The sequence below is a fragment of the Meles meles genome, chromosome 6 (genome assembly GCF_922984935.1).
Source record: "Meles meles chromosome 6, mMelMel3.1 paternal haplotype, whole genome shotgun sequence".
Lineage (NCBI taxonomy): Eukaryota > Metazoa > Chordata > Mammalia > Carnivora > Mustelidae > Meles > Meles meles.
The window spans coordinates 67,776,798-67,802,366 of record NC_060071.1 but is presented as its reverse complement, the minus strand read 5'-3'; the positions used below and the strand labels follow the sequence as shown (position 1 = coordinate 67,802,366).

General features: G+C 39.8%; 2 protein-coding genes across 4 annotated transcripts in view; one reads left to right on the top strand and one right to left on the bottom strand.

Moving 5' to 3' along the window:
• Positions 1–2,264, top strand: part of SPG11 (SPG11 vesicle trafficking associated, spatacsin) — an 87,289-nt gene extending 85,025 nt beyond the window's left edge. For all 3 annotated transcript variants that reach the window (XM_046007503.1, XM_046007502.1, XM_046007504.1), the window contains one exon: positions 226–2,264. In XM_046007503.1, the coding sequence (XP_045863459.1) occupies positions 226–406 (181 nt within the window). In that variant the 3' untranslated portion in view covers positions 407–2,264. The remainder of the gene's footprint in view (positions 1–225) is intronic.
• On the bottom strand, positions 1,867–25,405 carry EIF3J (eukaryotic translation initiation factor 3 subunit J). The gene is made up of 8 exons (XM_046007505.1): positions 25,257–25,405; positions 25,069–25,172; positions 14,531–14,585; positions 13,963–14,054; positions 6,885–6,999; positions 4,209–4,370; positions 2,838–2,911; positions 1,867–2,508 (listed from the first exon to the last, which is right to left on the bottom strand). The coding sequence occupies exons 1-8, from the start codon at positions 25,291–25,293 to the stop codon at positions 2,377–2,379; spliced, it is 771 nt and encodes a 256-aa protein (XP_045863461.1). The 5' UTR covers positions 25,294–25,405; the 3' UTR covers positions 1,867–2,376.
• Between the last annotated feature and the right edge of the window lie 164 nt (positions 25,406–25,569).

The following is a 25,569-nucleotide window of genomic DNA, read 5'->3' as shown; positions in this document are numbered from 1 at the left end:
ACAACCCTAAACTTCAGGGGCCCCCTTGGGAGTACCACACTTATTCCAAATAAGGCGAGCATGAAGGTAACATTTTTAATGAAAGCCATTTCAGTGTTTATCTAGTACCCCCTAATACTAGTCTTAAATAATTTCTCAAATTCCAGGATCCTAAGTAGCTGTGTCAGTGACAGGCCTCACTCCAAAATGCAGGATTGTAACCCGTACGTTCTTATGTTTGTCTAGATATAAACAACATCAACTGGCTGATACAGCTGTGAAAAACCTGAAGAAGTTACTCACATACTGTGAAGATGTCTACCTGTATTACAAGCTCGCATACGAACACAAGTTTTTTGACATTGTAAATGTGCTGCTGAAGGACCCTCAGACCGGCTGCTGTCTGAAGGACATGCTAGCAGGTTAGGTGCATTCAGATGACCGGAGGGTGGTTATTGTCGAGGTGTCCTAAGGCGCCTATTTTCTGGTACTGAGATGAGGTACTGACGGATGTTTGTGATCAGAGTAGGATAATGCATTGGGGATATTTGTTTTCAAGTTGTAAAACCCCAGGACTGATCGTAACCAGTCCCTTGTGAATAGTGGATAAAGAATGAGAGAATTTTCACAAGGAAATTATTTAAAAGTGATTGTTCATCTATACCACTTTATATAGATATTGGTATTAAGATCAAAAGCTCCATGTTCCTCAAGTCTGGCTTCTATTTAGATATACAATATTGATTAAAGAATACCTGTGCCTGGAGATTCCAGTTTCAAAGGAATTTAATATTATTTACACAGTTAAGGAACAGATGATACATTTTCATTTGTTAGAAACTGATCTCTATAATAAAATAGATTTTAAATTCATTGTATGTCATTATTACTGCCAAGGAAATCTTAGCCCTTGTCTGCCTTAAAACAATCTTTATTTGCTGTAATTATTGCTGTGTAGTCACTGCTTTCTGTTAACTCCTCAGATCACTCAGATGGTCCTTTCTTATACTCAGCAGTCTAACAGAGCTTTGATTGAGGCTGCTAATTCCTATTTAAGAGAAATTTAAAACATTTTTGTTCTGCCCCTGCTTTTGATTCTCTGGTGGTTTCAAAAAAGACTCCAACCACAAATTTGGTTAAATTGTTTAACAGAAAATATATAATAAAGATCACCCAATCTGTGCTTACAGCCATAACCTGAGTAACAAGCTCAATTACTTCAAATAAATAAGCTCTTCTAGTTACTAATTTGCCCAAATAAATAAGAAGTGGAAGGCAGCCCTATCCCTCTTTTGCTCTAGGGTGACACTATTCAGGGCCTGGCACATCATTTTTGTCTTAAAGCCATAACTGCTCGTTAGGCATTTACTAAGCTTTCTAAGTATACAGAGAACTCTAGTCCCAAGAGCTGGGTTCTGTACCCTCGAAAACTAGCTCTTGGGAGTTAACACAAAATTTAAGTCCTCACAATAGTGATTTTATTAAATTAGTTGCTTTTATAAAACATTGCAGATGTCATAATTGTTAACGTAACAATTTACCAAACTGTCGTCAACTGGTGCAGTTTGCTGAGCATGTTTTATAAAGGAAAGGAAATGCCAAAACCCTGTTAGTTATTCCACTGCAGCCTAAAAGAACAAAGGAGAATTGTCACTTAAATCAGGGAAATAAAACAGGTAAAGAGCTTCCATCCCCCATCTGAAGCACTCCATCAGTAGAACAGTCTGATAAATAGGAACTAGACAGTCTATGCAATCGAGAGATCCCACAAGTTGTAATGCAGTGCAATAATGGAGAGGTTTACCTTCTTCAGCTTCAAAGTTGGAGGGTTTGGTCATTTAATTTTTAAATATCAAGCTAGTGCTTTTCAGCCATTGTATCAAACAGTCTTCTTCACAATGTATTTTTTTAATATCCTCACGCTCAATTTTAAGACAAAGCAATTTTAATACTAGGTGCACACCACATGGCCTTGCCGCAAACTGCTTTTCTTGACAAGTTATGAAGTAGTTCAAGGAGGTATGGTTAAGGCTGTATTACTGAATGGTGCTGGTAAATACTACACAATTTTTGTCATGTTGCAACCTTTGTTTCCAATTCAGTGACTGCTGCTATGGAATCAGAGAGCAACAATGACAACATTATTAGGTTTTGTTTTTTCTTTTTTAAACTATGATTTAGTAGCAACTGAGGTTCCCAATTTTAACCCCTTGGCAGCAAGATCCAAGTTCCCTCATTCGCACATTAGCACCTAAGTGTCAAGGGGTTAAATAACCAGCACAAAAGATACTGCACTTCTGATTGTAGCATTTGGCAGAACTGAAAGGAAAGGAAGTTGTGCTACATGTTGAAGGGATTGTGGGCAACAGAAAGAAGACACCAGGAGAAGAGAAAATGTCACATGAAGTCTTCATAGTCTTGTACATATCCTCCATCATAGCCACCGTAATCTGCCAGATCATCTTTCATGGTAGCCTTTAATCCCCCTCCAGGGACCACGCCTTTCTTCTTCTTTTTGGCTTTGCTTTGCTAAAGACAAAAGAGGGTGAATTTATGAGCCTACCTACTGGGAGTATCTTTTTCTGGTACAGAAACCCTCAGATACCAAACAAAGCCTCTGGTACCAAAAAGCTTCAGTTCTCAAAGGGAGATCCCAGACCCTAACCCTGGGCAATTTCTATTAATTCCCAAAAGAAAACCATGAATGTGTCTGTAAACAAGAGGATGGTAATTGCACTCAGTCCTGCTCTGTTCCAACTTAAAGTTTTAGTTCAGGCTTCTTCTACCCTTGTTCAGAATATTATGCCTACATCCCCATCCTCCTGGAATATGCATTTCCTCCGCATGCTTGCTCTTACCTTTTCTTGCTTTTGTTTTTCACTGCAAAGCACAGTCAGTGAATTGGTAATCTTTTTCAAGTCATCAATTTCCACTAAGGGGAAAAAAAAAAAAGGAATACCACATCTAATTTGGCCATGATTAACTTCAGTAACTTTGGAAAGCCTATGAATTTAAGACAGTAAAGAATCATTCAGTCTAGGGTTAGGCCCATTAAATCAGAACTACTTAAATTTCTTTATAATAACCTATAATAACCAAGACACCATTGTTCAAAGAGAAACGAAAAAATGTCTTCAGAGCTCACAGAGCTCCCTACCATACTTCCTTACTCAATCTACAAACATGAATTGGTTGGGGGGGGGGGGGCGCGGTAATCATATAGAGGATTACTATGCCTTTCCACAGCAAATCCTCAAATGCGCAGTAAAGAGTGGCTTAAATGAACATGGAAGGATTTTTAAAACTACAAATGACAACTCTCCACCCCTTGGGGTCTCCATTTTCAACCAGAGGAACCAGAATGAAAATAGTAGGCGCCTCAGAGATCGCAGTGTCCCATTGGAGACAAGCCTGTTTACAGGACAACACATCCTTCCATCCTTAGAGAAATATCAAGCTGGAAACAGACACCAGTTTTCAGCTATCAAAAAAGTGTTTCAGTTTTCATTTGAGAGCACCTTCAAAAATAGGGGGAAAAAAAAGTACATGCAAATAAAATACCAACCATGGGTGTATCACTGATCAAGTTTAGAACCTCCAGTGCGGTAAAGATTTCTCAAGGAAAACCCAGTGTAAAGTTCACTGTGCAGAATTCCTTTTTCTCAATCTTAACAACAGCAAATATCAGCAAAAATAGTCCCTTCCACACTAGTGTCACTCCACCCCTGGTTTTTAACTCCCACACACCCTGCCTCTGAAATGTAGGACTCTCAGAGCATGGCACCACACCAATGGACCCAAAGAATAGGGACCAGCTCTGTTGAGCAACTTAAACCAAGTCACAGACTTCCTTGTTTGTAAAAGGAAAAGACATTTGCTGTGGTCTCCCTCGGGTCTAAGATTCCATATGCTCAGGGATCATTTTCCCCAAAAGATACTTCCTAGTCCCTTTAAGATATAGTTAGATAAAAGCAGCAGCTAGTATTTTGTTAGCTGCTGGGTCAGCAAAGCTCACATGTCCCTTTTGGGAAGCCATTTTAAAAACATGAAGAGGGCCGCCTCAAAAAACAAAACCACTCATGCTTTTTGCAGAACATTCCCAAGGTAACTTCTAAAAATCAATCCTATGTTTATTATAGAATGCGAAAAAATAGTCAACTTCCATCCTCCTGAGTATGATGTGCCCTTCCTAAAATCCACCCACAAGGATAGAGATTAGAATTACTTACATGAAATACACACATCTCGAACTAAGGCTTCCAAAAAACTGGCATAATATAGTGACTTTTCATATTGTGTAATTTTATCTTTTAGTAACTTTCCAAACTCTGTGAAGTCATCTCTTGAAGATGGGTTCATAGCATCTATTCCATAAACTGTATTATTAACACCTGCAGGAGAAGAGGAAGCACTAAAAATATCAGAAAGGGTTTTTGTTTTTTTTTCCCCACATTTATAAACTAACTAGATGGCTGAACTACCCTGTTACTTCACGCTAAAGCACAGGTTCTTAACATAGGTCCACTGGAGTCCTTGGACAGCAATCAGGAGGTATGTGAATTTGGGTCAGAAAAAAATTTATAGCTTTATTTTCACTAACCTCTAATTTAGCATTTCCTTTCATTTTGATTATAGGCAACAATTCACAGTGAAATTAGCAAAACCTGTTACCAATAAAAGATCAGGTATTTTCATATCACATTACAGGTGTAGTTATCCTGAAATGTTTTTAAATTATATTACTTATTAGATCTGACACTGGCTCTTAGTTAATGCATTAATAAAGAAGCACATTCTTTTTAAAAATATATATATATTTATTTGACAGAGAGAGAGAGATCACAAGTAGGCAGAGAGGCAGGGAGAGAGAAAGGGGGAAGCAGGCTCCCCACAGCAGAGAGCCTGATGCGGGGGCTTGATCCCAGGACCCAGGGATCATGACTGAGCCTAAGGCAGAGGTTTAATCCACTGAGCCACCCAGGCACCCCAAAGAAGCACATTCTTACTGTATCTCAAGTTGTTTTAGTATTTTGATACCTATTTCAGAGGGCTTTCTCACTAAGTAAAACCCTACGTATTTTGTTTTATGCATTTAAAAACATATTAAGAACAAACCCATAGTCTTCAGCAGACCACCAAAGGAGTCCTTGGCACAAAAGGGATGCTCTTAAAGCATAGGTCTAAGAAGAGCCCACAGGAAAGTACAGAGAGAAGGAAAATGCAATAAAATTAAAGATGGTTCCCATGAAAGTATCCAGCTGACTTCAGAGGCAAAGTGGGGGTAAACCATGTGTTAAATCCCCAAGGAAAAATAAATCTGGCCTAAAAGGATTCTAGGCTAAGAGACAGTACATTCTATATCCTCCTCAACAGTAAAGCAAATTAGTTGTTAACAGTATCACTGATTCAGTATTTTAGCATGAGAAACACAACATTAAAATCCTATTAACCAAATGATGCCTGTATGAATGCATATTTTTGCCTTTTAATCTATAATTGTGGTCCCATATTAGAATTTATGGGTACCAGGTAAACTCTTCTCTTTAATAAACACATGGGTGGCTTATTACCATCCTATGAAGACACTGGATAATAGTTGCATGCCCTCTGTAATGAGATGAGTGCAGGTAAGACATGCCAAGCACACACCAGGGTACAGGAGCATCATAGCCACTCCTCAGAGATTGCTGGCAACTCATGGGGAGAAAAATCACACCTCCCGAAGAAAGGAGAAGGATCATTATAGCCAGCTTGATCCTTTTTTTTTTTTTTAAAGATTTTTTTAATTTATTCATTTGACAGAGAGATCACAAGTGGGCAGAGAGGAGGAAGCAGGCTCCCCGCTGAGCAAAGCCCGACGCAGGGCTCGAGCCCAGGACCCTGGGATTAGGACCCAAGCCAAAGGCAGAGGCTTCAACCCACTGAGCCACCCAGGTGCCCCTGCTTGATCCATTTTTAAAAAGAGGAAGGAGGGGGTAAAGATCAAGATAACTATATCCTTCTTAGCTCTAGGTTTCAATTTCAAAGTTATTTAATGTTTCAACATGATCTTCTACTCTGAAAAGTACTCAATAGGTAACGACAACAATGAGCTTAAACAAAATGAGAGCTTTTATCTGTTTCTTTGGCCATGTTTCTTCCTTTACCCTGTACCCCTAGCACTCTGAACTCAACTGGGCACAAGACCCTAAACTATCTTTTATCTCATGTACCAACCACAGCTGCAAGGGTGGCACAAAGAAATGGAAGCCCTCCAAAGACAGGGCATGGTGAGGGCCAAGAAGGGTCACAGAAAGAAATGAACCTGAGCAAAGGCACAGCCCTATAGTCAGTTCAAAATTTAAACCTCAAAGCTACAAGCCTCACATTTCATCCAAATTTCATCCAGCTGATAAGTATATTTAAAGCGGTAGTATACTCTATTTGGGTCCAATGACTTATCTTAATAATCTTTTACTTGATACTCAAAACAATTTTTCAAAAATCTGAACATGTATCTCACTCTACCTTAAGCAATGAAATCTCAAATACAAACATTAAAAACTACTTTCTGGGATGCCTGGGTGGCTCAGTAGGTTAAGCTGCTGCCTTCGGCTCAGGTCTTGATCCCGGGGTCCTGCGATCAAGTCCCACATGGGCTCCTTGCTCGGCAGGGACCCTGTTTCTCTGTCTGCCTCTGCCTGCCTCTCTGCCTGCTTGTGTGCGTGCGCGCGCTCTCTCTCTCTCTCCTTCTCTCTGACAAATAAATAAATGAAATCTTAAAAAAAAAACTACTTTCTAATATCTAAGCAAATATTATTTCAAAAACAAAAAAGGATATATTTTCTAAACTTGGTAGTATTTAGTAACATTTCCACAGTATTCACCTGGAACTTCAATACTTCACTGCAATCACCAGCACTTACCAAAAGTTTCTTTTGCTAATTCAAGGTCTGATTCTTCCTGTAATTTCTTTAGCCGCAGTTTATCTGCTAATTGTTCTTCTGGTGTTAGTACTTTAGGTTCTTCAGGTTCTTCTAACTAAAATTAAGACAGAAAGGAAGTTTTAAAACAGCAGGCATTATGATGGACCAGTACACTTTTGTATTGTGTGAATTTTTTTATAAACACATATAAATAATAGCAAACACTTATAAAGTGTTTATTGTATTTCAGGCATCCTTCTAGACACTTTAGATATTTCTTTTTAAGATTTATTTATTTGAGGGGCGCCTGGGTGGCTCAGTGGGTTAAAGCCTCTGCCTTCAGCTCAGGTCATGATCCCAAGATCCTGGGATCAAGCCCCACATCGGGCTCTCTGCTCAGCAGGGAGCCTTGCTTCCCCTCCTCTCTCTCTACCTGCCTCTCTGCCTACTTTTGATCTCTGTCAAATAAATAAAATCTTTAAAAAAAAATTTTATTTGAGAAAGAACAAGCACGAGGCGCAAAAGGATAAAGAATCTCAAGCAGACTCCATGATGAGTGAGAGCCCAACATGGGGCTCAATCCCACGACTCTGAGATCATGACCTGAGCTGAAACCAAGAGATGGATGCTTAAGCAACTGTACCACCCAGGCACCCCAATACTTTAGATATTCTTACCCTGATTTTACATGAAATAAAATACTAGGCGCAGAGAGGTTAAACAACCTGTCCATAGTAACAGAAGGTTAACACAGCTGGTAATGTGAGAGAATGAGTTTATTTCCAAAATAGCCTTTTGAAAAAATATGGAATTGAGACTATAGAAAAGGGAAAGACTGCACTTTCATATTCTTCCGCTAAAGACCACATTTTGAAACAACCTTTCTAGGGCAACTTGGAAATATGTATGAAGTCTTAAAATACTTTTATATGATTTATATGAAATCAAATAATTCCACTTCTAGTTATTTATCTTAAGAAACCAAAGATGCACACATTTAGCTACAAGGAGGTCCAGTGGAGCATTACCTATAATTTCAAATACATCTAGAGACAACCCAGATGTTCAACAACAGAAAAGTTAAATAAAGTATAGCACATCCATATGACAATACAGATGACCCCTTGAATAACACAGGCTTGAACTGCATGGGTCCACTTAGTCATAGATTTTTTTTAATAAGTATAGTAAATGCATTTTCTCTTTATGATTTTTTAAAAAGATTTATTTATTTGAGAGAGAGAACAAGCAGGAGGGGCAGAAGGAGAGAGAATCTGAAGTACACTCAGTGGTCAGTGTGGAGCCCGACACAGGGCTGGATCTCATGACCCCGAGATGATGATCTGAGCTGAAACCAAGAGTCCAGTCAGACACTTAACCAACTACACCACCCAGATGCCCCTCTTTATGATGTAGTGACATTTTCCCCCCTCTAGTTTACTTTATTGTAAGAATAGAGTATATAATACACACAACCACAAAATTATGTGCCATTTACGTCAACATTAAGCTATTAGTAGTTAAGTTTTGGGGGAGTCAAAAGTTGTATGTGGGGGTGCCTGGGTGGCTCAGTGGGTTAAGCCGCTGCCTTCGGCTCAGGTCATGATCTCAGGGTCCTGGGATCGAGTCCCACATCGGGCTCTCTGCTCAGCAGGGGGCCTGCTTCCCTCTCTCTCTCTGCCTGCCTCTCTATCTACTTGTGATCTCTCTCTGTCAAATAAATAAATAAATAAAATCTTTAAAAAAAAAAAAAAAGTTGTATGTGGATTTTCAACTGTGCACCCTTAACTCTCATACTGTTCAAAGGTCAACTGTACCATGCAGACATAAAAAAATGTCCTTTTTTCAATGAATCATAAAAAGAATTTATCTTTTCATATTGTTACTATTATAAAAGTAACATTATCTGGAGCTTGGGTGGCTCAGCTGGTTAAAGTGTCTGCCTTCAGCTCAGGTGGGATGAGTTCCGTGCCTGGCTCCCCACTCAGTGGGGAGTCTTTCTCCCTCTCCCTCTGCTTCTCCCACCTGCTTGTGTGCTTTCTCTCACATAAATGACTAAAATCTTAAAAAAAAAAAAAAAGTAACATATTATCATTTATTAACAAATTTAAACACATACAATAGAACTTATTGCTTATTTCCCAGTCCTAGTCCTCTGAGATGCTAGTTAATGGTTTGGTGAATATCATTTCTTTTTTTTTTTTTTTTTGAATATCATTTCTTTATACTATGATGTTTCCTACAACAAATGCATTTTACTATGAGGGAAAATCTGTGACAGTATTTACTGAAGTAACAAACTTCAAAGTTTGTTTTCCCTCAAAGCAGAGGGAGCTTGTGCCATTTGTGGTCTTCCCTGTCCGTGCAGTTTACAAGATTCTGATTCAGAAGTACACTTCTATAATATACAGCATTTTGTTTCTCATGAAGAAGATGAAATAAGAAATGTCATTATGCCAAGTTAAAGAAATCTCAGACTATTTCTCAGGGAAATATTGTGACTTAACCATCTTCGTAGATCTGGACATCATTAAGTATTTCCTGCATCAAAACTGAACATATCTTAACTCAATACTTGACCTAAGACAAACTATCTAATGTTCCTTTATGTTGGAGACTAATACCAAGATACAAAAAAGAAGTATAGGGACGCCTAGGTGGCTCTGTCAGTTAAGTCACTGCCTACGGCTCAGGTCATGACTCCAGGGTCCTGGGATCGAGTCCTACATTGGGCTCCTTGCTCAGCAGGGAAGCCTGCTTTACTTTACTTTACTCTCTTCCTCTGCCTATGTTTGCTCTCTCTCTCTATCTGACAAATAAATAAATAAATAAAGTATTTTCAGAGAAAGTATAAATCTTAATTTCAATGACCAAGAAAGACCTAATCAAGATGGCTTCTTAGACTGAGCTATAAGAGTCTATTGCTTGTTCTGATCATAGAAACACACCTGTGGATATATTTAGATACACAAATACAAATTATTAAAAAGTACCTAAAATGTTCCTGGGGAATGTAACTGGGGAATGCGGTAACTCTCATACGTTGTCACTGGCAAACGCAAACTGATACAATGCCATACAGAGGGCAATCTGGGAACATTTATCAAGACCACAAGTATGATTTGCCTTTTAATCCAGCAATCTCTCATTTGGGAATTTATCCTGCAAATGTGACTACACCCATCAGAAATGACAAACACAGGGACGCCTGGGTGGCTCAGTTGGTTGGGTGGCTGCCTTCGGCTCAGGTCATGATCCCAGCGTCCTGGAATCGAGTCCCACATCAGGCTCCTTGCTTGGCAGGGAGCCTGCTTCTCCCTCTGCCTCTGCCTGCCACTCTGTCTGCCTGTGCTCACTTGCTCTCTCTCCCCTCTCTCTGACAAATAAATAAGTAAAATCTTAAAAAAAAAAAAAAAAATGACAAACACATATGGTTATTCATGGAAGTACTGTTAATCAAGTAAAAGACTAGGAGGAAAAAAATCTAGCTGTCCCTCACTCGAAGACTGGTCAAACAAAATATGGTGCATTGAGGCAATGGAATACCATACAGCTACCAAAAAAAAAAAAAAAGGATGACTAAACCAAAAACTAATAAAAATGGTTTCTTATAGGAAGTGTCAGGGAACAGGATGAAGAGGACAGAATAAGAATGGATGTTTGAGACTTTTCTGAGTGTACCATTTCGGTATAGTTTTGACTTCTGAACACATTTCATGTTTAAAGGATAAAGTTAAATTAAAAAGAAAAGGAAACCTTAAAAATGGAAACAAAATGACTCTAAAATGTATATCAAAATATACAGGGAAAATAATACTAATGACTTTAGAACCCAGGATCTAATTCTACATCCTTAGTAGGAAATATTCTAAGCCCAAAAAGAACTGCAAGGAAATCCTAAACTTGATTCAGTAGCTTTACATTGTTAGTATTACTGGTATTGTAGAAAAGCTAATAAAAATTATGTTAACATTATCAGAAACCAGTATTTTCAGAATAAGAGAAAACATCAATATGAACTAATGCTTACACACACAACACATACACACACACTCTCTCATGTACATTTATTAATTTCCTAGCTTCACCCATAAAAAAGGTCTAGAAAGCAAGGCCACCTCAGTGAGTCCTACTAGCAACTAGATTTGGCCATTAATATCATTTTCAACTAAAAAGAACCATAAAAGTAGTAGCTGATTCCAGGCCTAAAGAAGAGAGTTTACCAATTGAGCTCAATACTTCTTACTGTCAGAAAGCAAGGAAGTTTTCAAAGATTCTGTTAAAAAGATGAAGTGGCTCAGTGGTTTAGGCTGCTGCCTTCGGCTCGGGTCATGGTCTCAGGGTCCTGGGATCGAGTCCCGCGTCGGGCTCTCTGCTTGGCGGGGAGCCTGCTTCCCTCTCACTCTCTCTGCCTGCCTCTCTGCCTACTTGTGATCTCTCTCTGTCATAAATAAAAAAATTTAAAAAAAAAATCTTTAAAGAAGTTTCAACAACCTAAAGGGTTTCCTACTGGCTAAAGCTGGGACAATTTGAGCGTCAAAAAAATAATTACTATATCTGGGTAAAACAATCAATTTATAAAAACCTCTAAATCCACAAATTTACTCAAAAAGAAACCAACAGGGCGCCTGGGTGGCTCAGTTGGTTAAATGAATGCCTTCGGCTCAGGTCATGATCCTAGAGTCCCAGGATCAAGTCCCACATCGGGCTTCCTGCTCAGCAGGGAGTCTGCTTCTTCTCCTGCTTACCTCTCCTCTCATTCTCTCTCCCTCTCAAATAAATAAATAAAATCTTTAAAAAAAAAAAAAAAAGGGAAGAAGAAGAAACCCACAAAAATCCCTCATTTTTCACCATCTGAAGTATTTTTACACACCCTCCTTACTCTGAAAAATTGGTAATTAAAACAATTAAGCTTTTACTCTTCTAGCACAAACCATATCCAAAGTAACCAAACAACACAGTTTCTTACTTTTTCCTTCTGGTGGGGGGGGGGGATGCCAGCCAATAATAAATGAAGAGAAATCATAGGATGAGAAAAATCACCATTCTGCAATCCCTAATAACACTAGGCAACAATCATCACTAATACTAAACAAATGGGTGAGAGGCTAACGTCAAACTGGATTACTTGCAAGGATATGTAAGTTTATAATAAAAGGATGTTACCACCTTAACCAAGTGATCAATTTTAGCACCGCTAATAATAGGACAGACTTTATGTGACTCCTGGTGTGATGTGATGCAATATGAAGCACACAGCATGACCTCTCAAGGATTCCAACTAAAAATGTTTAATCTGAATCCAATCCAATTTTTAGATTTATCTGCCAAGTTACAGGAAACTGACTATAATTAGACTATAAGCAATCAGACAAATCAAGAAGGTGGGATTTTTTTTTTTTTTAAGATTTTATTTATTTGACAGCGAGAGAGAGAGAGATCACAAGCAGGCAGAGAGGCAGGCAGAGAGAGAGAGGGAAGCAGGCTCCCTGCGGAGCAGAGAGCCCAATGTGGGACTCGATCCCAGGACCCTGAGATCATGACCTGAGCTGAAGGCAGCGGCTTAACCCACTGAGCCACCCAGGCGCCCAAGAAGGTGGGATATTTTATAAGACAACTGGGCTCCTCTCTTCAATAAGGCAATGTCATTTTAAAGAGAGAAAGACATTCCAGAGACTTAGCATGTGTTAACTCATGTAATGCAAGGTCCTTGTCCGAACAAACAATACATAAAAGACATTTGGGGACAATCAGAAAAATGCATATAAACTGAATACTAGAGGATGTTAAAAAATTACAGTTCACTTTATTAGGTATGTAATCATGTGAGAAATAGCTTTGCTCTTTCAGAGATGCATACTAAAGTATTTCAAGATAAAATGCAAAATGTCTATTACATACTTGATTACATTTTTTAAAAGAGATTTTATTTATTTGACAGAGCAAGACACAGCAAGGGAGGGAACACAAGCAGGGGGAGTGGAAGAGGGAGAAGCAGGCTTCCTTCCAAGGAGGGAGCCCAAGTGGGGCTCGATCCCAGGATCCTGGGATGATGACCCAAGCTGAAGGCAGACACCCAACGACTGAGCCACCCAGATGTCCCCTGATTACATTTTAATAACAAAAAGAGTTAATGAGGCAAATATGACAAATATCAGCAACTGTTAAACTTAGGTGACACATATGATTATTCACTTTCTCTATTTCTATGTTTGAAATTTTTCTGAATGAAAAGCCAAGAAAAAAAATAAAGAACTCTCTTTAATCTGAGATGAAAAGATTAAATACATTAAATGATACATTAAGTAAAGTAAGGTGAAAACTATAAAAATTTTAAAAAAACTTAAGAAAAGCACGGAATAATGGGATGGCTGGGTGATGGGCACTGGGGAGGGTATGTCCTATAGTGAGCACTGTGAAATGTGTTAAGACTGATGAATCAGACCTGTACCCCTGGAAAAAATAATACATTATATGTTAATTTTTTTAAAAAGCAAGGAATAAGAATATATAGGAATATCCAAATACATAAAGATACCTTAGTGATGTAAGAAACCGATATTCACTTAAGGGACAAAGGGAGAAAAACAGGATAAATAAATGAAGAGTTGGGAGTTCTTCTTACCATTGCTTTTTTAATCATGTAAATGTATTTTCTATTAAAAAAATTAATACAGTATTCCTGATCGTCCTCCAAATAATCAGGAACAAAAACACCATATAGTACATGGCAGAGAAATGGATACTTTCTGTATTTCACTCAATATGTACACCACAAATAAAGACTAATCACAACTAGTAAGAACTGCAGGCACTGGCAAAAATTACTGACTGTGGTACTACACAATCATGACTGTCCCAAATGTTTGTGGAAACTTAAAAGGCATTCTAATACATAAAACTTCTGGGTTAGCTTTTTGCAAAAACCACAAATTCAGTTCAGGGATTTACTTACCTGACAGTGTCCATTAACAGTCTTTACAAAGCCCCAGATTGCCAGGTAATATTTGGTGTCTGTTAAGACACTGTACACTACTGATGTGAGAATTCTGTATTGCAGGAAATGAATGGTACTTACCCTCTTTTTAATTTCTTCTTGCCTTTTCTTCTGTTGCCGTTCTTTCTCTTTTATTTTCTCTGCTATTTTTTTCTTTTCTGAAACTTTTACTTCTGAAAGAAATGTTTTAATCAGTTACCCTGAATATTTTCCAGTTTATGGATGAGACAGACTTATAACACTTGTATATTTCAAGAGACCAACTTCTCCCAGTTCATGATTTACAGGCAAATAAGAATGGGAAAGTTCTGGGACTCTTCCTTTCTCCTCTCTGATCTGATCCCAAGCACCTCCCTTCATATTTCTCCAGCACTTTCAGCAGGATTTGGATCATTATAATATGAGGCCACACCCTCTACTCTCTCCTAACAGCAGCACTCAAACAGAAAGCGGCAGGCAGGATCCAATCTGATTATGATTTGAGGGAGAGAAGAAATGGGAGAAGATAATAAAGGGAGAACAGAAGGATGTTTGGGTTTCTTAACAGCAAAATTTTCAGTTTTGTGACCGTTCCATCATGTATCTTAACATAAGCACTAAACTCTCACCAAGACTGAAAACCAAAAATGAAGGAACCCCAGTGGCTCACCTGGTTTTACTTCTGCTTCCTCTTTTTTTTCATCATCATCATCATCCCAGTTATCCTAAAGAAAAGGACCTCTATTAATAATTCTCGCATGTTTACTTTTTTCCGTGTGCACCTTATTATCAACTTTTCTAACTCCATGGAAACAAGCTTATTAGAATTTTTTTGGTATTGCATTAAAATTATAAATTAATGTTGGGAGAACAGACATCATGCTGTTGAGCTACCCTAGCCAAGGAAAAGGTCTGTCTTTCCATTTGTTCAAGTTTACTTGTTTTAAATTTTCTCTAAATTTTCACCTCTTAGGGGTGTGTGGAAAGGTCATGATCCCAGGGTCGAGCTCTGGGTCAGCAGGCTCCCTGCTCAGTGGGGAGCTTCCTTCTCCCTCTCCCCCCTCCCTTGCCCATGCTTTCTCTCTCAAATAAATAAATCTTTTTAGAAAAACAAAGTTTCTCTCTTAGAAGATTTGTGAATTTCTCTTTAGGTACATTCTTAAGAATTTCTGCGTTCCTACTGTAAATACGGGTTTTTTCCTGTTATGTCCTCTAACTGGTTATTATTTGTATATATGATTGACTTTTAATTTTATATCCTGCTACCTTATATTTGAATTTTTTAAAATTCATTTATCACTTTTCATTGATTCCCTAGGGTTTTCCAAGTGTACTACATATCATCTGCAAATGAGAATAGCTTTACTTCTTTACCAGTTCTTTTTTTTAAAGACATTTATTTATGAGAGAGAGAGAGCAGGGGTAGGGGGGAGAGAAGAGTCTCAAGCAGACTCCTCACTGAGCATGAAGCCTGAAGCCCCAGATTCCATGACATGAACTGTAACCAAGACTCTGACACTCAACCGACTGGGCCACCCAGGTACTCTACTTCTTTACCAATTCTTATGCCTCCACAACTGATTTCTCCAATTACACTCACTAAACCTCTTGTACACTGTGAATGGTAGCAGCGATAATGATGATTACCTTCTTCTCTTATGGAAATACCTCTAGTGTTTCCCCATAAAGTGTATGCACCCCACCGTATTTATGCAGTAAAATTTATCTTTTCTTGCCTGTGGATTTCAAGCCAGCTTCTTCTGGAATATATACACTTTCATTGTTCTTCAACAAGATCTCTGGTCCATGTGGAGTTTTTTCGCTTGTGTGGTATGAAGTATGGATCTTATTCTATTTCCAAATGGTTACCCAACTGTCACAGCTTTGGTTATTAAAAAGTCCACCTGAGGGTGCCTGGGTGGTTCAGTGGGTTAAAGCCTCTGCCTTCAGCTCAGGTAATGATCCCAGGGTCCTGGGATCGAGACCCGCACTGGGCTCTCTGCTCAGCAGGGAGCCTGCTTCCCCCCCTCTCTCTGCCTACTTGTGATCTCTCTCTCTCTCTCTCTCTCTGTCAAATAAATAAATAAAATCTTAAAAAAAAAAAAAAAAAGTCCACCTGAGTCCAGTGATTTGCCATGTAGTAAATTTTCACAGGTACTTGGTCTATTTCTGCTTTCTATCCCATCTGGCTATTTTCTCTTCATGCCCCAATACCATACTGCTTTACTTTAATTTTAGTAACTTTACTTTAATTATAGTATGTTTTTATATAGGCCAGGGCTAGTCCCCCCCTTATAGATTTTCAGGCTTTTTAGTATTTTCCTAGCCATTCTTGTATGTTTGTTTTTCCGTATTGACTTTTATATCATCTTGTCTAATTCTATAAAAAACCTTCTCTGTTAACAAAATACAAGATAACCAAGCCAGAACTACTTCTCTTAAAGTAATTTGCAGCTAAGGACTTTATATTTCTTACTTTCTCAAATGCAGTGGTTCAGGGCGCCTGGGTGGCTCAGTGGGTTAAAGCCTCTGCCTTCGAGTCAGGTCATGATCCCGGGGTCCTGGGATCGAGCCCTGCATTGGGCTCTCTGCTCAACGGGGAGCCTGCTTCCCTTTCCCTCTCTATCTCTGCCTGCCTCTCTGCCTACTTGTGATCTCTGTCTGTCAAATAAATAAATAAAATCTTAAAAAAAAAAAACAAATCAAATGCAGTGGTTCAATTATTTCAAGTATTCCATTCAACACAACCCTGATTAATGAATTAAATCCATATAATATTTAAACCCAATATTTAAGAGCAGTCAAGGGCTAATCAATAGCTTCTTGAACCCACTCTCTAACTTGAGTGGGACACTTTAAGGTGGATCTATACTCTTGTCTTTTCTACACCTAACAGAGCCACTAAATATAAAGTGATTATCAAACAATTTTCCAAAGGCTCCACAGATTTGGAATGTTTAAGTTTAATACGGGCAGACACAACCTTGTATTTAGATAGGGCTTTAATCTACAGGTAGCCTGGCCATTGTCTCAGCAACTACCATTTGAAATGTAAATGACATGCCATTTGAAGCTGAACCACAGGATTGCAGATGCAAAGCAAGAGGCCCTGATGCGACTGGAGGATGTAGAGGGTGACTAAGGTGCCTAACTATGACACCAAGCTTCTGTTTTATAACAAGACAGGTCATAATCTGAATCAGTCTAGGTATTTAAACTAACCAAGCCTTGATTTTAATAAAAATCCACCAAAGAACTAAAAACTCCTGGTTAAGACTGCCATGTGGTCTACAAGCAGAGTAGAAACAAATTTGTAGAAAAGTAAAATATTTTGGGATGCCTGGGTGGCTCAGTCGGTTAAGAGTCTCCCTTCAGCTCAGGTCATGATCCTAGGGTTCTGGGACCGAGTCCTGCATCAGACGCAGTTGGTCAGTGGGGAGCGTGCTTCTCCCTCTGCCCGTCACTCTCCCTGCTTGTGTTCTGTCTCTCTCTCTCTCTGACAAATAAATAAAATCTTAAAAAATAAAGTATTTTCATAATCACCTTACCCTGGCAATTTAACTTACAGTTCAAGGTTAACAGATTGAAAGCAAACCTGCTTGTCACTGTTTGGACATCTAAGATACATGAGTTAGAAATTAGACAGTAAATGTTTATATAATTTCACCGGTTTGCTTAAGTGCTTGTTTTCAATACACCACAGTACAAAAGTCACCCCAGAGCTAAAAATAAAAATTAACCACCAGGAGTTTTTTTGTTGTTTTAATCTTCACAGAATATAGAAAGCTGGGTCTGTGAGTGGGTCTTCAGACGGGAAGACCATTTGCTTACTTCAAAGGGGTACATATTCACCTCTCTCTACTAATAACCGTGATGATGATGATGATGATGATGATGAAGATGATAAAGCATTTACCAAGTGCTTACTTTTCACCAGGCACTGTACAAAGGGCCTTACATGTAGTAACAGTTAACCCTAACAAAAGTTCTGTAAATAAGATGGTGCTATCCCTATTTTATAGATAAGAACATTAAGGCCCTGCGATTGCTATCCCAAAATCTTAGTGAAATATAATGAAGGATGAAAGAACCAAAACAAACAAACCCCCCCCAAAATTAAGGAACCACTTCTAAATGGACAAAAGTTCCTTTAAAGTGTCATAGAAACATAACTTCTTACCTGAGCCCTGAAAAGTATACAATAACTATCTGAGACTTAGGTCTCTCCCCCACCAAAATGTGTTCTTTAAATCAGTTCTGGAATGACTTCCCCTGGAATTGCAGAAAAGCTCATCAAAGAGAAGGGTATGGCATATGGTATCATACCCAGCTACAATTTTATCAGTTACCTACCTCAAATTGCCTGTGATGATTTTCTACTAATTTTAAGAAACTAGCCTAGCAGCCTCTGGTAGTAGGGGGTCAAGAGGGGAGAAGTATGGCTAAAAATGAGTAGCTCCATCCCAGGACACCCAAAAATGGAGAAGCAGATACATCAGGGGAGCATTTCTCAGTTCCCTCCCCCAGTAAAACATTACTCCCACCCATATCACTGCTCCCTCAGTATCTCATTTATATCAACTCTATGTACCACATCTTTATCCCTGTTCCTGATTTCCCCATCAAAGCATAAACCTTATTCCAGACGTTCAAGTTAAACTGTCCCATCAGTGTAGACATAATGAGGCTACCTGGTATTCCACCGCAGAATGGATTTTAGAAGCTAAAGCAGTGGTTCCATCAGAGTCCTGAGAACAGCTATGGCACCTGCTTCTGCATTCATAAAAGAACCATGAAAGCAAGCCTTGCCTGTCACCCTCACCCCAGAGTACTCAATTCTGCCCTGAAGTTTCTACCACAGCGGGACAAGTCCCTAAAGAAGGGAGCATAATGATGTCAACAAAGAGACTAGTCACCCTTCCAAAGAGAGTAATCCCAAAAAAGGTCAGGCAGTTTTCCCCAAGAACTTAAAGTTTTTGTTTTCTTAGTTATAAAATTTGCCAAGTGCCTAAAAAGTACATGTAAGGTAGAATGTCGAAATCTGCCCAATTTTCTATAAACACTAAGACTTTGTAAATCCTGACAATAACTTGGTAAAATTCAAAAAAATGTTCTTCGAGAAACAACTAAAATTAACACATTTAAGTAGCGATTAAATCTTTATTTTAGTAAGCTCTAAATGGCTATTTGGTTCCAGAGACTACCTGTCAATAACCAAGTAAATTCCTTGCCCAATTATCTTTGGTAGGTTATAAACCTGCTAAACATAATATTCGATTTGTCTTTAAAACAATCATCCAGGTTGCTCTTGGTAAAATAGCTAGCTTCCTTAAAAAACAGAGGTGGTTTATAACTACTTACCTGTACTCTTCTACAATACACACCCAACATCATTTGAGCCATTTCTCTGAAAGAGTTGACTGCTTTTCAAGTTTTAAACCTGCTACCCAGGGCGCCTGGGTGACTCAGTCGTTAAGCATCTGCTTTCTGCTCAGGTCATGATCCCAGGGTCCTGGGACAGAACCCCACCCCCCATCAAGATCCCTGCTCGGTGGGAAGCCTGCTTCTCCTCCCACTCCCCCAGCTTGTATTCCCTCTCTGTCTCTCTCTGTCAAATAAATAAATAAATAAATAAATAAATAAATAAAATCTTTAAAACAACAACAAAAACAAAATCTGCTTCCCAACTGAACAGGACCAGAAATGAAAACAAAACAAAAATTTTAAATCCTGCTTTTTAAAAATTCTTCATAATATAGCCAGTAGTTGGCTAATCTGTCATTTTTATAATGTACAACTACAGAATGTCACATGCGTAAGAGAACACATTTAGGGCTGAAAATGCTTTCCAACTTAAGCAAGATATATTTATAGATCGTCAAACAGAAGTAGCTACAAAGGAAGGTAAAATTCTTTTGCCCCACCGCAAGAATCCATTAATTAACACATACTCCTTTACTTTTCTTTAAGTAGTTTGGTTTAGGTAAAGAATAACCTTTTGCAGAAAAAAAGCCTTTCACGGATGTTCTGTAAGCTGCACTGTCTTGCTCTAAGAGGCCCCAGAACTCTGTAACAGGCTTCTGGCAAGGGTAGACTTTCCAGAAAAGTTCAGTTTTTAAAAGAAGCCCAGGGGCACCTGGATGGCTCAGTAGGTTAAGGCCTCTGCCTTTGGCTCAGGTCATGATCCCAGAGTCCTGGGATAGAGACCCACATCAGGCTCTCTGCTCAGTGGGGAGCCTGCTTCCCTGCCTTCTCTCTCTCTGCCTACTTGTGATCTGTCTGTCAAATAAATAAATAAAAATCTTAAAAAAAAATAAAATAAATAAAAGAAGCCCAAATGTTCTTCCATCATCTCAGAAGTATGCTGTCTTCTGGAAGCCAAGGTACCTGCCTCAATAAATCCTACTTCATTTAATTCAATTCATTAAGTTTTTAATATCTTACTATGTATTACGGCTCAGCACTCAGTTGAATTCCACCTCGATGCCTACCTGTCTCATATCTGGAACTGTCATTAATCAATTCTACTTTACAAGTTACTGAACAATAAACAAATGGCTTATTTATTCAGTCATCCAGCATGACAAACATAGCAGGTAAATATTTTCCAGTAACAAACATGCTATCTAACTAAAAACTTACTAGTTTATAAAAACTACCAGGGAACTGAAATGATATAACTGAGATTTACCTCAAAATAATCTGGTTAGGGGAGAACAGTGAGTGGAGAGACAGAAAAAATAAGATTGTTCGTGGGTTTATTAAACTTCTCTTTACCTCTTTTTATGCTTGGAATTTTTCATAAGAAGTTACACACACACTTCAAGATACCATTTCCTGGGGTGCCTGGGTGGCTCAGTGGGTTAAGCCTCTGCCTTTGGCTCAGGTCATGATCCCAGCATCCTGGGATCTGAGCCCCGCATCGGGCTCTCTGCTCAGCGGGGAGCTTGCTTCCCCCTCTCTCTCTCTGCCTAGCTCTCTGCCTACTTGTGATCTCTCTCTCTCTCTCTCTCTCTCTGTCAATAAATAAATAAATAAATCTTGAAAAAAAAAAAGATACCATTTCCTGGCAAAATGCCCACCTTTTGGGTATTTTCCAATAATCTCCCATTTCTCTGAAGTAGAGAGAACAGCTATTTCCAGTTTTTGAAAAAATGTCCTCACTCTGGTAGATTTAAGCTATTGAGCTGGAGAGGCTCCTAAAAGATGGCTGAATGGGTAGGATGAGACAGGCAGTTTTCAACTAAGTCCATTCTCAGATCTTTATAAAAAATTCTATAATAGCATTACAGGAGCAAATGCCAGAGATATTTGAACACAGCCAGAAGTCTCCTCAAAACAATTCTACACACCTTAAATAAATTCAACTTTTAATCTATTCTATATAGAAATGCTCGGAGACTAGTATAACAGAGTAAAAGCTGTGTTGTCCCTGCTCGTGAAGGATAGGTACTCACTGCCTTCTTAGTCAACACATCCTGCACATCACTCCAGCAATGGGGAAGGAGTGCTGTGATAATATGCTAAGTGAACAATTCGTCCCACTACCTCTGCATAACATCAGGACAGTAAGAAATGTAAAATAAAGCAAATGTTAACAGGAGAGGATGTTTGCTAGTTCTCACCTTTCTTTTTTCCTATTTTTTTTTTGTAAAGGACTTAAGTAATCTACAACCTAAGTTAAAGAGTTGCATGTTCTGCTGACTAAGCCAGCCATGGGCCCCCAGTTCTCATCTTTTTAACTGGGAAGAAGGATAGGCTTCTCTCCTAATGAATATTAATAATTCTATGGTTTCACCTAAATCCATTTCTGTCAATACCACACACCTATTTGAGAAGTCAAGGGCAGCAAAATGTTATAATGTCTACTGAAAGACAGTAAACTACTGAAGCAAATTACTGTAACAAAGACCTCAGTTTTCTTTTCATTTCTCAGGACATTACAAATGACATTAAATCTATATTATTAAAGGTTAAACACTAGATGATGACATAAACTAAAGAACTTATTGTTTCTGCATATTTTACCTTTAAAGACTTTTAAAAAATTCATAACACTGTACAATTAAAGGTTATGAGTATTTGATCTCATGAAAACTAAGCCTTGTTTCCGCATCCCTAAAGAATTAAGTACTAAAACACTATAATTCAGAAATTTGGTATTACTCACTACCATCCAAAGTGACAAAATTGAACTCTAGATTGGTAATCTCTAAGCAAGCAAAATAACCTTGCTTAAAATAAGCTTAAAATATGCTTAAAATAAGCAAGCTTGATAACCAAAGTCATCCCATTCTGAGTAAAATTCTGAGTAAATAGCTACTGTGGAGAGAACTTACTTCTGAGTAAATAGCCACTATGGAGAGAAGTTAGCTTAGGAAATCACAAAATGTGGCACAAAATAAACCCCCAGATACCAGATCTAACCAGCATATTTTCCTTTAGCCAGAAAAATTAGTTTCTTTTCAAGACTGCATCTTGAAAAGAGTATTAACATTTATGGAATACCTCCCAAGTGCTAGGTAATTCTGCTAATGCTAGACATATTAAAACATTTAAAGTGTAAAACAGGGGCACCTGGGTGGCTCAGTAGGTTAAAGCCTCTCCCTTCGGCTCAGGTCATGATCCCAGGGTCCTAGGATCAAGCCCGCATCAGTCTCTCTGCTCAACAGGGAGCCTGCTTCCCACCCCCACTCTGCCTGCCTCTCTGCCTACTTGTGATCTCTATCAAGTAAATAAATAGTCTTTAAAAATAAATAAATAAAATAAAGTGTAAAACAGGGGCACCTGGGTGGCTGAGCTGGTGTTGGACTCGATTTCCGCTCAGGTCATGATCTTGGGTTCATGAGATCAAGCCCCACCTCAGGCTCCACACTAGGCGTGGACAGCTTGCTTAAGATTTTCTCTCTCCCTTCCCCCTAGCCTAAATAAATAAATAAATAAATAAGCAAACAACCCCCTGAAGTTATCTCCTATAATGAAAATTTAGATTAGGAAACTAAAAGGAAAGATTTAAAAACGTGTTTATAACCAAGAACAGAGAAAATGTCAAGGCAGTAATATACACCCAGGTTGGTCTGACTGCAAAGCCCAGGAATCAAACTATTCTTTGAATACCATAAACCTGGGAATCTTGAAGAAATTCAAAAGAAATAAACCAACATTTCAACTCAGAAATAAGATGGACAAATTCAGTTTTTCTCCAAGATCCAACTTCAATGTTTATGTAAAAGCATAAATCTGCATAAAATAAAGAATCTGCACTGAAAGAGTGAGTGGACAAGATGACCTTTATGGTCTCTTACAACCTGTAAATCTCTTAGTTCCAAGTGGTCAGAATTAAATTTATCAGGACTGGACACCCTTGAGATCCAGTAATCTCTGGCAGGCTACTTCACAGTATCACTTCAGACTACTCCATTCAGACTTCATTTTCTAGTACGTCTTTCCTGATTTCTCTAATCTCTTCCTCTCACTTACTAAAGTATTCCCAATTTCCAGAACAGATGTCCTAATAGCTGCATCCAGTAAGAATACAAAGTGAAAGGACAAATTTGAATTTAAGCCTCAAAACATAAAGTCCACTACAATATAAGGAGGTAACTAGTATCTTGCAATGAGACTGATACATAGTTCATTCCCATGTTTATACAACATGTAAATGGGCCGTCGAAGTATCTTCACAAGGGTACTACTCATTTATTAATCCCAATGTCTGCAAAGCTCACATTATTCCTGAACCTCAAGCTGTTCCATAAATTGGACATCCGCCTCATCAGACTGAGGAGAAAAAGGTAAAAAAAATCCAAACAAAAGTAGTAATAAGTTCATAGTGATTATCTAGCTTAAATTTTTTCAACCCAAGAAGAAGGACTTAATAGGATTTCCCAATATGTATTGAAGTGTAGAAGTTAGGAAAGTAAAACATCCACTAAGCCATTTAAGCCAAGAAAAACCATTTTCTCAATTCATACAAAACTTTATCTGCACAAATATAAAAGATTTTGAGAGTTCTGTTAATAAAAATCTTAACATTTTGGTCTTGAAAGGTTTGTTAGCTACTTAAAAAAATGAACGGGGGCGCCTGGGTGGCTCAGTGGGTTAAAGCCGCTGCCTTCGGCTCAGGTCATGATCCTAAGGTTCTGGGATCGAGCCCCGCATCGGGCTCTCTGCTCTGCGGACAGCCTGCCTCCTCCTCTCTCTCTCTGCCTGCCTCTCTGCCTACTTGTGATCTCTGTCTGTCAAATAAATAAATAAAATCTTTAAAAAAAAAAAAAAAATGAACGCCCTAGTCATACTGCCATCTGAAGCCATTTGATGAGTCCCCAGGAGTCTTCAAGAACAAAACGACAAACCTAATTCTGGTTCAGATCAACAAGGCACGGGAGAAAAAAACTGGTCCCTTCGTCTACTCCAACCAATATTTTCTTAGGCATCTTTCATATGTAGACAAATAACTCACTCTGTCAACTGTCCGTTTTCCAGACCTGTTTTCCAGATCACTGTGTGGACTACCTAGGTTTCTGACCACTAGCCGCTGACTATTTTAGTACTCGTTCATCCTATTACCACAGGGTGGGGGTGGGAAGCCTAAAGTTATTTCACTTCACTGCTTCTATTTGTCTTGTGTTTTAAAACAAACAAACAAACAAAAAAGACTGAAATTAAACCACAGTATTTCATTCATCTAACTACTCGAACAAACTCTACAAATGGGCTTTCGGAAACAAATGAGTTACTGCCCCTAGGGAGGCCTGAGCTCAACAAGGTAGGTGGGTTGCAATACTTTCCATATGGGAGAAACCATGGGGCTCAATCCCCAACTTCCCAGATCCTTTTGGCGAGCGCCTCCAGCCCGTGAAGTTTGCACGTGGACCGGGCCCTTCCGCGGCTGTCACCTCCCGTCGCCAGTTGGCGGGTGGGATCCAGGCCTGGGTGCAGACCCTTAAAGTAAGGCTGGGGCCGGGGCAGCCACCGCTCTCGCCAATGAGTCCAAAAGGCCACGCCGCTCGACTCCGGCCCATATGGCCGGCGAGCAGAGGAGAGAAGGGCACCGGGGAACCCTACGCTCGCGTCTGGACCCAGAGCCCGCAGGCCCGGGCGGCGCCCCTGGGCCCAGAGTCCACCCGCCCGCCCGTTGGCGGGCATCCCCGCCCGCGACAGCGCCAGTCCGCTCCCGCGCTGCCCGGAGCCCCGGCCCGCACCCACCTTGACGTCCTCGTCCTCGTCCTCTCCTTCCCAGCGGTCCCCGCCGGCAGTGCCGCCGCCCCCCACCTTCCGCACCGGGTCTTCCACGGAGAACGTGTCCGCGTCTACGGAAGAGAGCGAGCCGCGTTAGTGCCTGCTTCGGCTTGAGGCCGGCGCCGGCCCAGGCCCTGGCCCCGTAACCTCCTCACCCCAAGAATCAGAGTCCCCCGCCGCCGCCGCCGCCATCTCGAACCGGGTGTGAGCGTGTGTGAGGGGAGAGCTAGCGAGGAGTTAGCTCGGCGGAGGTGAGTCACTGGCTTTGCTCTCGTTGGCCGGCGCGGGGCAGGCTGGGACCGTGGCTGACTGTGCTCCGCGGCCCAGGCCCCGCCCCCTCGGAGTGCTGCCGCGGCAGCGGCGAAGGAGGCGGCGGAGGCGGCGGAGGCGGTGGAGGCGGCGGAGGCGGCGGAGGCGGTGGAGGCGGTGGAGGCGGCGGGGTGATGCGCGCGCGGGCGACAGGGGGGT